The 17500-nt window shown below is 42.6% G+C and overlaps 2 protein-coding genes across 2 annotated transcripts in view; one reads left to right on the top strand and one right to left on the bottom strand.

Moving 5' to 3' along the window:
- Positions 1 to 17500, top strand: part of LOC123508482 — a 124026-nt gene that overhangs the window by 5263 nt on the left and 101263 nt on the right. The window contains exons 3-6 of the mRNA XM_045262243.1: positions 5336 to 5495; positions 5683 to 11605; positions 14510 to 14686; positions 14821 to 14964. Of these exons, the coding sequence (XP_045118178.1) occupies positions 5336 to 5495; positions 5683 to 11605; positions 14510 to 14686; positions 14821 to 14964 (6404 nt within the window). The remainder of the gene's footprint in view (positions 1 to 5335; positions 5496 to 5682; positions 11606 to 14509; positions 14687 to 14820; positions 14965 to 17500) is intronic.
- LOC123508081 overlaps positions 15043 to 17500 on the bottom strand; it is a 3686-nt gene continuing 1228 nt past the window's right edge. Inside the window, exon 1 of the mRNA XM_045261515.1 lies at positions 15043 to 17500. This exon is cut by the window's right edge and continues 1228 nt beyond it. The gene's annotated coding sequence lies outside the window, so the exon portion shown is untranslated.

Below are 17500 nucleotides of genomic sequence, written 5' to 3'. Positions count from 1 at the left end.
ACTTCATTGCCAGTTCCCTAAAAGATTAGTAGAGTTAGCCAAAAGTCTAGGACAAATGTTTTGTTGAAGTCCTCGATGTGTTGCAATCCCACTTCAAGAGTCAACGTAACCAGGCTCTCCGCCGCCGTGAACTCCTGTGCTGCAAACAGGCGGTGGGTGAGTCTTTTTCTGATTTCTATGTCCGCCTGAAAAATCTTGCTGAAGAGGTCGACCTTTGCTCCGGTGATCCAGTGACTTGTGCTGAGACCCAGCTGAAGATGGTTTTGCTCATGGGCATCAGAGAGGAGGAGCTCGTTCAACGCCTCATCTCTATGGACTCAGGTGCCCCTCTCCAGGACCTGGTAACCTGCTGCCGCTCGTATGAGGCCACCCGGAACACAGCACCCGCCATCCAGTCGTCTCCAAGTCAGCTGTTCTCCATCTGTGCCTACAGACGGGAGAAGCAACGTGACAAGGCCGCCTCCTCACTTCAGCAACCGCCTTCGGAACAGCGAGGGAAGCCTGCAGCCGTTGACGTGTCCCAACCCTGCCAGTGTTGCTCCCGCCGGCACTCATATGGTCAGTGCCCTGCTGTCGACAGCACCTGTAGCAACTGCGGACGCAAGGGCCATTGGGCAAAGACTGCCAGGTGCCCTGCCAAAGACACCCAATGTCGTGCCTGTAAAAAGACTGGGCATTACGACAAGTGCTGCAGGTTAACAAATGCGACTCACAGCCAGAACAGCTCTCACGCTACGTCACAGAAGAAGAGCTCCTGCCGCAGTGTGACTCGCAGTCCAGCGTCTGAGGCCATGACTCCTAAACCTGTGTGTATTCACCTGACGCATGGAGGATCCACTTCCCACCTCCAAATGCTGCCAGATACAGGCGCGGACGTCACAGTCATTGGCCAGCGACACCTCAGCATTCTTCAAATCCCCAGGACAGCCTACAGCCTCTACCTCCCGTGCACACGCTGACGGCGGACGGTTCAGAGATGGCACCTGCCCTGGGATGTTTTCAAGCTACCTTACGGCTCGGGCAAAAGTCTTGCATCGCCCAGATCCAAGTTCACGATGGCGTCCAGACCCCACTCCTCTCCTATGGCCACTGCAAGGAACTGGCCATCATCTCACCGGAGTTCCCGAAGCCGATTCTCAAGGTCAAGCATGATAACCGGTGCAGCGAGCGGCCCCTCCTGCCATCACGTCTCCATATGCTGCAAAGGAGTACTTCCTTCGTGAGTTTTCAGACGTACTTCTCTCCAAGGAGGATCTGAGGAAGGCTCCCCTGAAGCCCATGGTCGCACAGCCCATGCAGATCCACCTGAAGGAGGGCGCTACACCGTTCGCCATTCACACACCACGACAGATCCCCTTCGCATTCCAGCAGCAAGTCAAGGATGAGCTGGACTCCATGGTGCGTCAAGGGATAATTGAGCCTGCCGGCGATGAGCCGTCTGCCTGGTGTCACCCCTTGGTCGTCGTGGCTAAGGACAAGGGAGTTCGCATCACGGTGGACCTCACAAAGCTCAATAGCCAGGTTTCTCGCCCAGCTCACCCAGCACCAACACCTTACGCCGCTGTCCGCAGAGTCACTCCGTCATCCCGCTTCTTCACGACAGCAGATGCTCTGTGTGGGTACTGGCAGTTGGTACTTGACGAGAAGGATCGCCACCTCACAACTTTCATCACCCCGTTCGGCCGGTTTAGGCATTGCCGAGGCCCCATGGGCTTCGCAGCTACTGGTGACGCCTACTGCCACCGCGGCGACTTGGCACTCAAGGGTTGGAGAATTGTGTCAAGGTGGTGGACGACATTCTTCTCTTTGATGATGACTTCCCCACACACTTGCAGAGGATTCATCAGATGCTCAGCAGATGCAGAGAGCACGGGATCACCCTCAACAAGGACAAGTTTGCAGTTGCCGAGCCTCAGGTCCGATTCTGTGGCTACAACCTCTCCCCCTCTGGCATCTCTGCAGGCGAAGACCGCGTCAGTGCAATCCGGGACTTTCCTACGCCCGCGAACCTGACTGACCCGCCGTGAGACTATGCCAAATCTCCAATAAAAACAAACTACTCACTGTCCTGTAGTCATAGCATTATAAAAAAACGTTCTCAGAACATTCAGAAACCTTAATTAAGTGGTAGATGATATAAATAATTGTCATATACGAAAATAAATTAAGCTAGCTCATATACATGGACGGTAATATGTCATATCAGGTCAGGCGACGTTGCCACTCACGACCCAGGTGGAAATTCCCGGGGAGGTTGGGGGGGGGCGAGTCGGGTCGCCACGCACGTGTCGCTTCACTTCTCCTCTGGTCACCACCATGGAAGGACTCTTTGACGCTTCCCCCGTCATACACTGTCTTGCGCAGCCAGACCAAGGAATTCATATTCCGCCTTAATAGATATTTCTTGCAAGAGAAAGCAAATCGGGCAACACTCTTACCTTTAACTCAAGCAAGGAACCACTCAATATATTGCTCTGTGTTTCTAGTCGTATGTGCACTTATTTGACAAATATGTAAATTACTTGTCTCATTTTCATGTATATAACCAGAATCTTTATTGCGTAATGTACTATATAGCTGCATAGGTATTTGGGTCTCTTCTGACTTCTTTTAGTGAAGTAGAGAACGATCATCACTCCGTTTTCTTTGAAGAAGGTACTGGTATAGCAGTGGCAACGTTGCACCCAAGAGGAGCCACACCTTGTGGGTAACTACGGATGAGTTCTAGTATAGAAAAATCGCCTGCCCGGCGATTTTGGAACCGGTGCGCGCGGTGTGGCTGGCATCTGTCCTAAGTTTCTCATCCGGTGTGAACACTGCTATTGGAAATACACTGAGACGATTTTAAATCACGCAGCTTCGCGCCTCGTGCGTCGTGTGCGTCGTCTCCGGTGTAAAACGGCCTTCATTTAAGTGTGCGCAAGCCTTCATGAGTTTTGGAATGCGGATCTCATCCCTCACATACTCATCCCAAAGAGTGAACTATTTATTTTGCAGCTTCCTGTATCGTCTTCATTGAATCATTCGGAGCTTTTTTTTTTTCAAACACCAGCCTCTTTATGCAGGAAGAACGATCATCACTCCGTTTTCTTTGAAGAAGGTACTGGTATAGCAGTGGCAACGTTGCACCCAAGAGGAGCCACACCTTGTGGGTAACTACGGATGAGTTCTAGTATAGAAAAATCGCCTGCCCGGCGATTTTGGAACCGGTGCGCGCGGTGTGGCTGGCATCTGTCCTAAGTTTCTCATCCGGTGTGAACACTGCTATTGGAAATACACTGAGACGATTTTAAATCACGCAGCTTCGCGCCTCGTGCGTCGTGTGCGTCGTCTCCGGTGTAAAACGGCCTTCATTTAAGTGTGCGCAAGCCTTCAGAAGTTTTGGAATGCGGATCTCATCCCTCACATACTCATCCCAAAGAGTGAACTATTTATTTTGCAGCTCCCTGTATCGTCTTCATTGAATCATTCGGAGCTTTTTTTTTTTCAAACACCAGCCTCTTTATGCAGGAAGCTTACCAAAAAGATATTATTATGGGGTACTACTTGCTATCTGTTGCACGTTTATTTAATCGGTTGTGCCACACTTCAATAGTATTATTTGAGCATAGAGACTTATAAAAGACGTTGAATTTCATTCATTGATCAATTGAACTGCATCTTCGAAGGTATTATGCACTGAATGATTACTTCGCTCACTGAACATCTAAGAGTATCTATATATAGCAGATACATCAACGTAAGAATTTCACACACCATTTTTCCTGCTATAGTAAATACAGGTAAATTTTATTACAAGACAACATCATATATGAATATGAGTGTAGAAAACAGCTTACAAATGGATACGGCCCTCCAATGATATCCAATAAAAATTGTGCAATTTTGACGCATAAGAGTAAAGCAGTTATTTAATACGTTACCAGCAATACGAACCACCGGTGGGTCATCAGTTACTATCCACTGTTGCAATATGAACCATCGGTGGGTCGTACAACAGTTTTCACATACATCACATTTTAATCTTACTATTAATAGAAAATGGATTATATAATAAGATATAGAGCGATAAACACTGACTGATAAATAATATGAAGCTTATTTCGTTTTTAGTGTTATAAAAATTATATGAAAAATAGTCTTGTTTCCATATTTTCTTCCTAATACATGTAAAAAAATATATTATCTTGCATTTTTTCCATCAGAAAATAAAACTTTTCTATAACAAAGCATTGAAACAGGTATCACAATTGGACTTTCCTTGACAAGCTTCAATGATTTTTTTCCCTGATATAATTTTCACAACTTGTAAAAAAGCTGCCATTGGTGACCCGTTTGAATTACATATATAAGTAAACATAAATAAAGAAACAAAACAAAATAAATAAAAAGTATCTGCTATAAAAGTTTACAAAGATTTTTTTTAATACATATAAGAAAACAATATTATCTTGCATTTTTCCTTCAGAAGAACCTAAAACTTTTCTATAACATATAATTCAAACTGAGGTATCACAGTTGGACTTTCCTTGATAAGTTTCAATAATTTTCTTTACTGATCTTTTCATAATTTCATGATTTTCTTGATATCATCTTTATTATCTTATTTTATCTTCTATCTCTTCTGCTGAACTAAGTTGATCATAAAACCGAGTAGCATTCATTTTCTAAATATGCAAAACAAAGAGACAAAAATATATAAACAAATTTACGAAAGGAAAAAATAGAGACGCACTGAATATCGACAAATAAAGTGTGTCCACCGGTGGGTCGTATCGCAGAGAAGTCAGATTTTTTCACGGTATGCGATGCAACCCACTGGTGGGCAAACACTTTGAGGTTACCAGTTTGTTTGTGTGTTCTCCCATACAACGTTCTATTCTTCTCGCTTCGCTGGCTTGACCAGCACTGACGTGAATCTTTGTATTGCAGTGTGGGAGAGTTTGCTGCGCTGCCAATTGCAATAACAAGGAATGTGTTAATATGTGCAGAACGATATCTTAGTGTAGGCAAACTGACTTTTGGGCGAGACGACCTTTTGGTGTGGGGGAACTGACATATGGGCGAAATGACCGGATACCACCACCGCTATACTACTACTACTACTACTACTACTACTACTACTACTACTACTACTACTACCACCACCACCACTACCACTACCACTACCACTACTACTACTACTACTACTACTACTACCACCACCATTTCCACTTCCACTACCACTACCGTGCCGCCAGGCTCATCAGTTTTCCTATTGCTCAAACATCAGGTAGTTCTTACCTTGATCATGTTTGTGATCATCATATATTTTCAAACCTACCCATTTTGATAGACACTGGGAAGGAGAAACTGTAGTGAGAGGGATCCAGGAAATGCGCTCGCAGTTTCTCCAATCGGGGACCAAGTCCTTCCCCAGCCATCATTCTCAAGCACAGCACCCTTCCCGCCCCCACCCTCTCCTGTCTATCTCCCCGCCCAGAGATGCGGCAACGGTGAGTGGTGTTTGCATAGTATTCAGCCATTAGTTATTAGTACTATAGATTCAGACCTATTATTAGGACAGGGTTAAGCTTATCCTTAATTTGGGAGTGGTGATCGTATGCAAGGCTATTGCTGTCGTGTAATTGCTTTGGATATTCTTTGTTTGTTTTTTTGACTGATAGGAATCCTTGCTTGCAGAGGAGAGTAAGGCCCACCTGTTCGCTGCTCCATCGGAGTGGTGGCCGAGGACATGGGCGACATCAGGTTCAAGATCAGGAGGATATATGGGTTGACATAGAGAAATTGTCTCCTCCTCGCACTACTTACCATTTGTATCGTTTGTCCGCCGATGGCACTACCAGTGCCTTGCCAATCACCGTCATACCATCGTCCACCATACCACTTTACTCCACGAATCCCACAAGCCAAGGAGCTCACGGCTTGTTGGTGGATAATGAAGATTTCTCTTTTCAAAATAATTCCTCAGTTACCACAGGAAGGCAGCTTCATTCCCTCGTCGTCAGTAAAGCACAGCAAGATCACTTATCAACTTCTCGTTTTATAGAACATCAGACAACCTCCTTCCAAACGTCACAACAGCTTGGTGACTCTAGCTTGGTGAGACAACCATCCTCCCGTTTCCATAGAAAACCCTTGGTATTCACAACTCCCCATGAGCAGAAAACGGGCAGTCCTGCAGAAACAACAGAAAACGTAACTGGTCTTGAGGACGATGATGTAGAGGTGATATCTAACGGTGAAGTGGACTTGATTGAAATTTCTAGTGATTCTTCCCCTGAAGTGAATAGCAAAGCATCAAAAGTCAGGAGCACTTGTGATGGGGAATCAGATTCTTCTCGAGTTTCAGCTGCTGCTTCACAAGCAAACTTATGCAAAGCTTCGTTCTCAGCCAACACAAATTCAAGTAAGCTGTTTACTAGTAAGGATGAGGAGCTACCAGATCTGACTAGCGCTCACTCACCCATAAAACTTCTCTCTAAAGATGACAGTAAGGTAGAGGATAACCTGAGTGACGTGTCAACCACCATGTTTGAGGACATTCACTTTGATGAATGGGTAAATGAGGTGTTAGAGAATACAAGTATGAGTAGTAGTGGGAGTACAGAAGTCTCTTCTAACTCCTTAGTTGACACTGTTGGTTCCCAAAATCAGACAGAAAGAAATATCACTATAGTCAATGATAATAATAAAATGGTCGCATCGTTCTGTGCTGAGCAGTGCTCGATCTTAACGACTGGAGGAAAACATAGTGATACAGTCAAACATAACGTTACAAATCGCCCTCCAGACACAGAGGACAAGTCAAAGGAGTGGCCTACAGGACACAACGACACTAATCCCCACCTAGATGTACGAAATGACCAAGACACTCACTTGACAAGCGATAAAAGTATAATTGGGGACAATGAGGCAAGAGAGACAGCACCAGTTTACCGTGCACATGACGAAGAGACTAAGCTCACTAAAAAGGACAACAAAGAGCAAATCACAGATGGAGTAAGAGAGGCTGAGTCAGTTCACCATGAACATAGCGAGAACATTAAAGTGATTGAGGAGGATAACTTCAAAGATATCACCAATGATCCACTGGAGACAAAGTTGGAGGATGAGATTACCTTGCAAAAATATGATGTGGCAGTTATGGAAAACGAAGCTGAAGGGAAAGTTCCTCTAGAAGCGACCCGATCAGAAATCACCAAAAAAGAGACCACATCACGTGAGGAAAATAAACTGTCTGCCATAGCTATTGGTCAGTCCGGGAGCAACAACATCTCAATTAGCAATATTTCCGAACACGCTTGTGTGGAGTCTTCTCCTTCAAATTATATAACCACTGCAGTAGTAGGCGAAGTGGAGAACAGTCCTTCGTGGAACACCAAAGAAAAGAATGCAGATATAGCCAGGAATTTCTTGGAAAATGATAAGGCATTGGAAGAATCCATAAGTTTTGTCTGTGGCTCGGAGAAGAGAAGAAAGCAGATGGTAAAGACAAAAATAAAAAAAAGGAAAAGATCAGTGAAACTCAAGGAAATTCAGAGATTAGAGACTATTTTGAGAAGACATGACGATGATGAAGACTGTTTACAGGTAGTTGATCCTTCCTGTACTCTCTTTGTAAGTGACGGGCAGCTGATTGTGGCGATGCAGGTACCCACATCTACACCTAAGGAGAATGGTAACGCGACAGAGAAGAGTGTTCGGACTGAGAGGGCTCCCCAACAGTCCATTCATTCACCCTCTTCATCAAACTCTGTGCACTTCCACATCAGCTCTCCATTACAGTTACCAGCCGTCACTGCAGTCAGTCCTAAGGGAATAAGCAGTACATGTGAGATGAATGAACACCAGACAACGAAAAGTGAAACTAGAGATGCTTTATTAGATAAGTCTAACCTTGAAAGCAAAGAACAAGTCAACATGAAACGAGAAGCTAATGAAGTACATACGGGATCTGGCAAAGTAACTCAAACAAGTGAAGAGCATAGTGAAGAAACTAATGAAGATAAAATAGAAGAAACTATAGATAGGGAAAATGAATTAAACCATATATCAAAATCCTTGATAGAAAGGTTGAAAAGGTATAAACAGAATAAGATCTATGAAACAGAGGGTATTCAAAACAGCGAAACAGAACCAAAAGATGCAACATGCTTTCCACTCATTTGCACAAACAAAATGCTTGCTGAAACCGCTGAAGATACTGAGAAAGTGAATTCTGGTATGTTCATTAGAGATGAAACTTTAAGTGAGGCAAACAGAGGTTGTGAAAATTCAACCGCAGCAAAATTAATATCAGACACTGAACTAAACCAACAGTTAAATGAAGCGCATAAAGAAAACTGTGGCGCTGGAAAGGCCACTGAAGAAAAATTGAACATCCAAGGCATGAGTTGTAATTCACAGTCAGAGAACATTAGACTGGCCGCTCTCTTACAAGAGACAGTAGAGATAAAAACTATACCTAAATCTGTATCTCAAACTGTAGAGGAAAGAACAAACCTTGAAAAAACATCGGAAGAGGAGAAGATAGTCGCCCCTGAAATTATGCATGGAGAAGAGAAAGCTATTACTCCTGAACAAGGTTCCGAAGTAAAAAATGAAATAGGAACGTTTGAACGAGTACAAGAGGAGAACAATAGAAACCCATCTGAATACGTATCTGTAGTAGAAGATGAATTTCCATTTGGAGGAGAGAAGATTCAAGGAACTGAGAAGTACCCAGTAGACAGCGTTGTATTGAGTCAGCGTAAGGACGACGATTGCACTAGAGAAGAAATCAGGTTGGCGGTAGGGAGGAATTCAAACAGCAGCATCACCAGTATATCCCAACTTGCAGAATGTTTCATGTATCTGAGACTGAAAGAACAACTAACTTGCCAATTGACCCAGCTTCATACTGAGCCCACTGTTTCAGCCAGTTCAAACATTAACTCGAGTGTTGGTCTAGGTAAGTCTCAAACGCTATGTTTCTCACCTGTTGTTCCTTTAAATTCAGTCTCCCTTTGCCGCCGAAGATACATGGATGCATTGAAAGATCTTGTGGAAGAGCTGAGGCTTATGGGGGAGAGAAATAATAATTTCAAGAGCAGAGAAGGAGGGGATTCATTAAATATATTGCCATTTGATCCTGAACTCTTTCACACTGATGACCAAAAGGCATCCATGAAGAGGAGTGAGAAAGAAGAAACTAAGGGATTAAGATTTATACAATGTGTCGCAGAAATTCACTCCTGTGCAGATGTGGAGAGTAATGAAGATGATAAGCAGTTCAAGCTGCCACAGCTGACAATGGAGAGTGAAATCTTACGAAACGATTCAAAACGAGAAGAAGAACGACACCATGAAATAACAGCAGAAACAGAAGCAGCAAACGTAGTATTAAGCTCAAGGCATGGGGAGCTTTATGCATATAACACACAAAGGGAGGCAAGATATATGAACATAGAGATCGAGGAAGCTTTAAACCGCTCACTGGAAGATATACCAGTAGTGAAGATTATAACAGAAGCTCATAGTGGAAAAATACCAGAACCTATGATCGATGGAATAGAGACAGGCGAGAGAGAAATTAGTGTTCATCTTTCAAGTAACAGCATAAAAAAATCTTGTGGAGATTTAGGAATCGAATACAAGGGCAGTGCATCTTCCACAGAGGTGGACAATAGTATAGATTTAAAACATTATGACGTTCCTACTGTAATGGAAATCAATGAAGAAAGACATTTTGCTCAGGGGAGTAGGGAGTGCAATACAGCTGGTGAGGAGGATCTTGCGGCGATGCCATCACAGGGGATTAATGTCAAGGTCATGAAAAGCATTTCAGTTGATTCAGTATCTGATCCGTGCCCTTCTTTGTCTGTCAGCAACTTTACTAAAAAAGCAGCAATGAAGATTAATCAACTATGTGCTGAGTCAAATAATTTAAGGTTCCATCGGGATGGTAGAAGACGCCCTGGAGAGTTCAACCGTATCTTTGAGGACTTCATGGAGACTGTTCATTGTAAGAAAGAAGTTCAGGAGAAGCAAGTAGGCACTGTTTTACCTCTTGGTAACAATATAATGCAAAGTCTTGACTCAGAACAGCACATGGCCAATGGGAAGGTAGAGGGATCTTACTTTTCATCCAGAGGGAATGATCCATTGTTACCAATGAACTGTACCCAGCCATTGGATTGTGGGATGCACTCAGAGGTTTGTGTGACCCGAGGTGCAAAGAGTAGGGCTCAGTCACTGGAAAGTGAGAAACAACCAGCTATAAGTGAGACACAGCTGTCGGCTAATGGCATCCAGCTAGCACTCTGTGAAACCCGGTCAGTAGCTTATGACATCCAGCCAGCAGTCTGTGGGACCCATTCACCAGTTAGTGGAACCCAGCCAGCAGTTTATGGAACCCAGCCAGCAGTTAGTGGAACCCAGCCAGCAGTTGGTAGAACCCAGCCAACAGTTTATGGAATCCAGCCAGCAGTTAGTGGAACCCAACTAGCAGTTGATGGAACCCAGCCAGCTGTTGGTGGAACGCAGCCAGCAGTTAGTGAAGCCCAACCAGAAGTTAATAGAATCAAGCCAGCAGTTGGTTCAACCCAGCCAACAGTTGGTGGAACCCGGTCAGCAACTGGCAGAGTCCAGCCAGCTGTTGGTGGAATACAGCCAGCAGTTGATGGAGTCCAGCCAGCAGTTAATGGAATTCAGCCAGGAGCTGGTGGAACTCAGTCAGTTGTCTGTAGGACACAGTCAGCAGTTGGTGGAACTCGGTCAGCTGTCTGTGGGATACAGTCAGCAGTTGGTGAAATTCAGCCAACAGTTGATGGAACACAACCAACAGTTAGTGCCACCCAGCCAGCAATTGGTGAAATCCAGTCAACAGTTGGTGGAACCCAGTCAGCTGTCTGTGGGACACGGCCAGCAGTTGTTAGAACCCGGCCAGCAGTTGATGAGACCCAGCAAGCAGTGTGTGGGACACAACCAGGAATTGGTGAAAGCCAGCTAGCTGTTTATGTGACACAACCAGCAGTTGGTGGAATCCAGCCAGGAGTTGGTGGAACTCAGCCAGCTTTCTGTGAGACACAGTCAGCAGTTGGTGGAATCCAACCAGCAGTCTGTGGAACACAGCCAGAGACTTGTGATACCCAAATAGCAGTTTGTGAAATTCAGTCAGCTGTTTGTAAGACGAAGCTAGTTTGTGGTACCCAACCGTGGTTTCAGGGCACACAATCAACTCATTTGCCTGCAAGTATGGCTCTGCCAGCTGCCGTGAATGTGATTCGGTCATCGGTTGGTTTGGATCAGCCACCAGTTAGTGAGGCACATCCCTCACCCAAAGACATACAATGGTCATCCAGTGTCGATCAAACAGCAACTCATCAAACTCACTCATCAAGCAACTGGACTCTGCAGTCATCTGAAGTCAACCCGTCTCTAGCCAGTGAGGCTCAGTCTTCTGACTTGAATTATGGAAGGGATGTCACCAGGGAGAGAGAAAGGAGATACAGGGAGGAGTCTGCTGATGAGGAGATTGAGGTTGAGGGCTCTCATGGCCGGAAGAGGAGGAGGAAAGCTCGTGTCACTACTCGTCACCACATTGTCGAAGTGTCTCTCACAGGTGAGTCTCCATCCCCCATGTACTCACTATTATAGAAGTTAGGTAAAAAAATAAGCATAGTTCAAGTGTAAGGTAGAAACAACGGTTTGTATAATGAATGAACAAGTGATTTATACTCTAAATGATCAATAGTAGTGACGTATGCAATGGTTTATGCTTTGTAAACATCACTGTACTACATGATGTATATACTGAAGAAAGCCTAAGGGAGGACACTTGGATGAGGCACCTGTCTAACAGTGATTTAAGCCACGATCAAGGCACACCCACTTCTTGTTAGTGGTTTAGATGTATGCATAGAGACTTTTTTTTTTATGTATGATGAGGACTGACCAAAGAGAACAAATATTGCAATTAAAAAAATCCCCAATGAAATGCTAGTCCTCGAAAAGGGTCGAAAGCGTTAATCAAAAGTACGGGATAAGTGTCGTGAAATCTCCCTGTTGAATGAGTCATAGGAAAGTGAAAATACAGAAACAGCCAGGAATGTCCAGAGAAAGAGATGAATGATTGAAAATACTGGTTAACTTGTGCATTACAGAAGTGGATAGAATAGGGATGAGAGAAAGAAGAGTCTTGTGCAGCGAGACTGTAGGAGGAGGCGAGCCATGTAGTTAACAAGATCAGAAGAGCAGTTGGAATGAAAATAGCATTAGATAGCAAGAGATACAATATTGTGGTGATGAGAAAAAGGCTGAAGACAGTCATTCACAGGAGGAGAATTGATTGGGCCGCCGTGGTACGGTGGAACCATGCGTGCTTTGGGGTCCGAGGGGTCTCCAAATGCACAGGTTCGAATCCTGTCCACGGTCCGAGTGTAGGTTGGGCTTCCTCACTCGGGGCAACGGTTTCCTAGCGGGTGGGCTTTGAGATAGGAGGTACCCCAAATAGTATCCCCTTTAGCCCAGAAATTCCCGTGAAAAGCCCACATGGTGTAAAAAAAAAAAAAAGCTTATGATTCCATTCCGTCTAGCAGAACTTTATGAGTGGAAGTCCTGATCCCCTTAAATTTGAAACCTACTTCATAAATGGACATACAAGGCCCCCAATACGTAGTTATAATAGTGGGAGGGAGGAAGAAAAATTAACTGGCGGAGATGACTTAGAATGTCTAGCTTTGTATAAAGAGATGAGGTGTGAAGTTTCCAGTTTAAATAAAAAAGAACAGAACGGGGACATTCAGTTGAGTGTTACTGAATAAGATGGGATAGTTGTCTGGAAGATTATGTCGAATTGATAGGAGAAAGTGGATTTTTGAGGCATTAGATAATATTAAGTTTGCTCTGCCTTAACAAGAAATTTTAGGTAGATTAAAAGTCAGGCGTTCTATGGGTTCCCTGCATGATCTGTTTACTTCCTGAAGTATTGATCGTCTATGAAAAGACCAGGAAAGTTTGGTTTAGAAGATCATTGATGAGTAATAGGAAGAGAGTAAGGGGCGGGAAAGAACCCTGAGAAACAAAAATGTTAATATATTTAGGAGAACAGTGACCGTCTACCATAGCAACAATAGAACGATCACAAAGGAAATTTGAGACGTTGTACAAGGAGAGGATAGAAGCCCCGGAGTGTAGTTTTGAGATAAAAGTTTTGCCAGAATGTGTTCCACCTTAGAAGTTAGTAGTTGAAAAATTTCTAATAGAGGAGTTAGGTAAGAGGTATACAACAGAGATCAATTTAATTTGAGAATGACTCTGAAGTCGTGACCAGATGACGAAAAATTCAGAGCGTGGACACAAAATATATGTCGTTGCGCACATATACGCAACATCCAGCTTTGGAATAAAAAATAGTATGGAGAAAGTAGGGGGAACATAAACAGTCTACTGTCATTTACTTCAGACACCTGTTGTGCTTCAGTAAGGAAAAGAAAATGTAGTTTAGTGCATGAGATGTGGTGTTGTACAAATTGAAAATTAAATATAAGAATGTGAATGTTGCAGAAGTTAATGAATAAAAAGTTAATGGGAGGTGGCAAGACACTAAGGTCAATACTGATAGAGCAGTTCGACCTGGGGACATGTATGGTCCCCTGCACAGAGAGGAACCCCGAGGTTGATGTAGGAGTAGCAATATTTTTTTTTTTCTGTTTCGAGTGAAGAGTGCATGTAGTTTTGTGTGAAGGAAGGGAGTTATCTGTGACTATCCCCTTGTATTGTGAGATCACACTGATAATGATAAGTTATCAGCACTCCTTGATCCAGTGCTTTAGACCCTACTTGGAGAAATTATCTTTTCGGCAGGTGTCTACTGCTTCCTCGTAATGAAGCTGGCATGATATATTTAGTTAATTATATAGGATGTACTATAAACGTTTGTGGATATTGCTATAGGCGAAAGTAGGGGTTGTTTTAAGTCGAAAAGATACCATACACATATGCATCTTGAATTGCTATTTAGGTTTGTTAAGGTGTAGCCTTGGCATAGATGCAGTGGACAGACTGGGATTCCATGGAGGAGAAACATCATGTCCACATACTCAACGTTACTAATGTTTCCTTCTAAATTATGAAATTTAATTATAGTATAAACATTACTGCCACGGTCTTGGTCATAAAACTGCAAGCAAATGATTAGTAATCAGATGATTTGACGCTAGTCTCACTCCACTCTCATCCACGTCTGGTTAAAGTTTCCTTCTCATCTCATTCGTGCATGGTTGTCAACTATTATGATGAATGGTGCAAAAATACTTAGGTATTGATACTTGAATGTTCATAGTTTTGAGAGGCTAGGATGGTGGCGAGTGTTTTTATTATGTGGCGTAATTGTGAGCAGGTGTTGCTATCATCTGTGGTTAATATACCTGCACATGAGAGAGAGAGAGAGAGAGAGAGAGAGAGAGAGAGAGAATATAAATGAAAGAATTAATGAATTGATTAAATGATTAACACCATATTTTAGGGAAATACAAGGAGAGCCTTCGTATGGTAGCAATGGCTGGTGAGGCATTTCTGTCCCCTCTTCGGAGTCATAGTGTGATGGGGCGCAGACATGGGTTTGCTTCACTTCGGCCAGACCACACACGCTCCCTTCTCAATCAAATGGTTCGGACTATGCGGGGACGATGTCAATCTTCTAGTAAGTTGTGTCTGTGAATACTAAGCTTAACCTCTTCAAGTTTTCTTGAATCTTACTTGCATGATATGTAATTTCATGGTTTCTTTTTCTTTATGCACTTGATTATCGTCAAATTCCTTCCTATCTTCTTACAGGTGAAGAAAAAAATTCATATTATAAGAACCTGTTGGCGTTGCACGGCCTTATCAAGGCGGCAGACCTCCTCCTACACTATGGCTTCGAACCCGCTCTGCACTGCTTGGACCAGTTCCACCACACTCATCACGTCTTTCTTGGAGGTGAGCTTCCTTCCCTCCTTTTTTTTTTTTCCTTTTTAACTGTTAATCCCTGATATTCATTAGAAGGTATATAAATTGTTAATTTCAAGAGTTTAATCCATATAGTTCAATAGAAATAGGTGTAAATTTATTACATTGTCATATGACGATGAAATATAAACGTCATCCATTTTACATACTATGTATACATCAGCGACGCAATTGTTGAAATTTGTTCGAGAGGGAAATATATATTTGTACTTTACTGAACTGCAATTGAAAGCTTGACAAAAAAGTAAAATGAATGAGAAGTTGATAAGACGAGTGTGTGTGTGTGTGTGTGTGTGTGTGTGTGTGTGTGTGTGTGTGTGTGTGTGTGTGTGTTTGTGTGTGTGTGTGGTGCATCGGATATCCGACTCCTTTGTAAAAATAATATTAGCGTTACAGTTCACATCCACATTCTTTTCAACAATGTAAGATCCGCATGAATATCCGCAAAAACATTGTTAGATAATAAAAGCTCCGCTATCCACGTCAAAGAAAGGATGTTGCGAATATGTGCCATTTAATGTTGCTAAGATAATCACATGGTGAGTGTGTGTGTGTGTGTGTGTGTGTGTGTGTGTGTGTGTGTGTGTGTGTGTGTGTGTGTGTGTGTGATGCAGCCCCATCTACACGGATCTCTAAAATTTAATATCTGATGCACCAGTATGTGTGTGTCAAATGGTTAAGTTGTATAAGCAGAAGGGAAATATTTTAAGTTGTGAAAACTACAGAGGTATTAAATTGTTGGAGCATAGTTTGAAAATACCAGAGAGAGTGATAGAAGGTAGACTGAGAGAGATGGTCAAAATACACAACTACCAATTTGGATTTATGAGGGGATTGAACACTGTAGATGCAATATTTATTGTACGGCAGATACAGGAAAAATATCTAGAAGGAAACAGAAAAGTGTATTGGTGTTTTGCGGACTTGGAGAAGGCGTATGACAGGGTACCTAGGAAAGTATTGTACTGGAGTTTGAGAAAGAGATGAATGCCAGAAAAGATTATAAGACTAGTGAAAATGATGTATGAGGGAACAAGTACAACAGTGCAGACAAGGTATGGGAAAACTTAATCCTTCCCAGTTGAAGTAAGGCTCCATCAGGAATCAGCTTTGAGTCCATTTCTCTTTCTCATAGTGTTGGACACAATAACGATTGGTGTGAGAGACAATGATGACTTGTGGGAGTTACTGTTCGCTGACGACTTAGTCATCATTGTGGATACGGAGGAAGAGTTACAGGAGAGATATTTGTTATAGAAAGGCAACCTCGAAAGTAAGGGAATGAAAGTGAACACTAAAAATGACAGAGGTAATGGTAAGCCACAAGGAAGGTTATGAGGAAATAAGTGTAACATCAGAGGACGGCATAAGATTAAAGCAGATAAGAGTTCAAATGCCTAGGATCAGTAATTGCAGTTGGAGGAGGAACAGAAAAAGCACACAGACAAAGATTAAAAGAGGGAAATGAGCGGAGTAACTTTAGATAACAAAATACCATTGAAACTGAGAATGAAGATATACAAAAGTGTGCTGAGATCAGTACTTTTGTATGGTGCAGAGACATGGTCTTTAAGGAAGAAAGAAGAAGGCATTTTGGAGAGAACAAAGATGAGGATGGTGAAAGGGATTTCGCTGTTAGAAAGGAGACACAGTAAAGATATAAGAAGAATATGTGGAATATGTTATATAAAGAACGCAAGAAAAAGCACGACTAAGATATTTTGGACACGTGAAAAGGAGAGAAGAGGAGGATGAACCAGTGAAGAAGGCAATGATGGCGGAGGTTAGGGGGAGAAGGAGAGTTGGTAGACAAAGAATAAGATGGAGAGACGTAACAAGGAGTGACATGAACAAGCTGGGAGTTCAAGAAGATGATGTAATGGATAGAAACAGATGGAGAAGGATAACTCGAACGGTTACACGAAGAAGAAGAAGAGCATAATTGCCACCATGTGTTGCCAGCTCTCTGAAATTTCCTCATACACAGAATGATTCCAGATTAGAAATAGAAAACTAAATTCTCAAAAATTTCTTATTGAATTACTTCTACATTATCAATTGATTGCCGCATGATTGCACGTGCGTGGAGGGCGTTAAAACTGGCCATTTAATCATACTTTTGAGAGATACGGAACACAAGAAGCCTCGGATGAATTTCTCTTTATATATATATATATATATATATATATATATATATATATATATATATATATATATATATATATATATATATATATATATATAGATAGATAGATAGATAGATAGATAGACATATGAATTCACCCTTGTAGAACTTCTATTTTTCCTGAGTTACAATAATTATCATAACTCCCCCTGTACAAGCAGTGCAGTGCCAGCATATCTTGCTCTGGCTCCGGCTAGAATCACCAAAATATAGCCAACTGATGATGGTTGATTTCCTAGGTTTGTCAAATAATGGGGTTTCGTAATTTCCTGTTCGTAATTTTCAGTTTTATATTTTCAGTAAAAATCATGAGTATTTCAC

Source organism: Portunus trituberculatus, chromosome 24 (genome assembly GCF_017591435.1).
Source record: "Portunus trituberculatus isolate SZX2019 chromosome 24, ASM1759143v1, whole genome shotgun sequence".
In the NCBI taxonomy this organism is placed as follows: Eukaryota; Metazoa; Arthropoda; class Malacostraca; order Decapoda; family Portunidae; genus Portunus; species Portunus trituberculatus.
The sequence above is the reverse complement of the archived record's forward strand: the minus strand, read 5'-3'. Positions and strand labels throughout refer to the sequence as shown.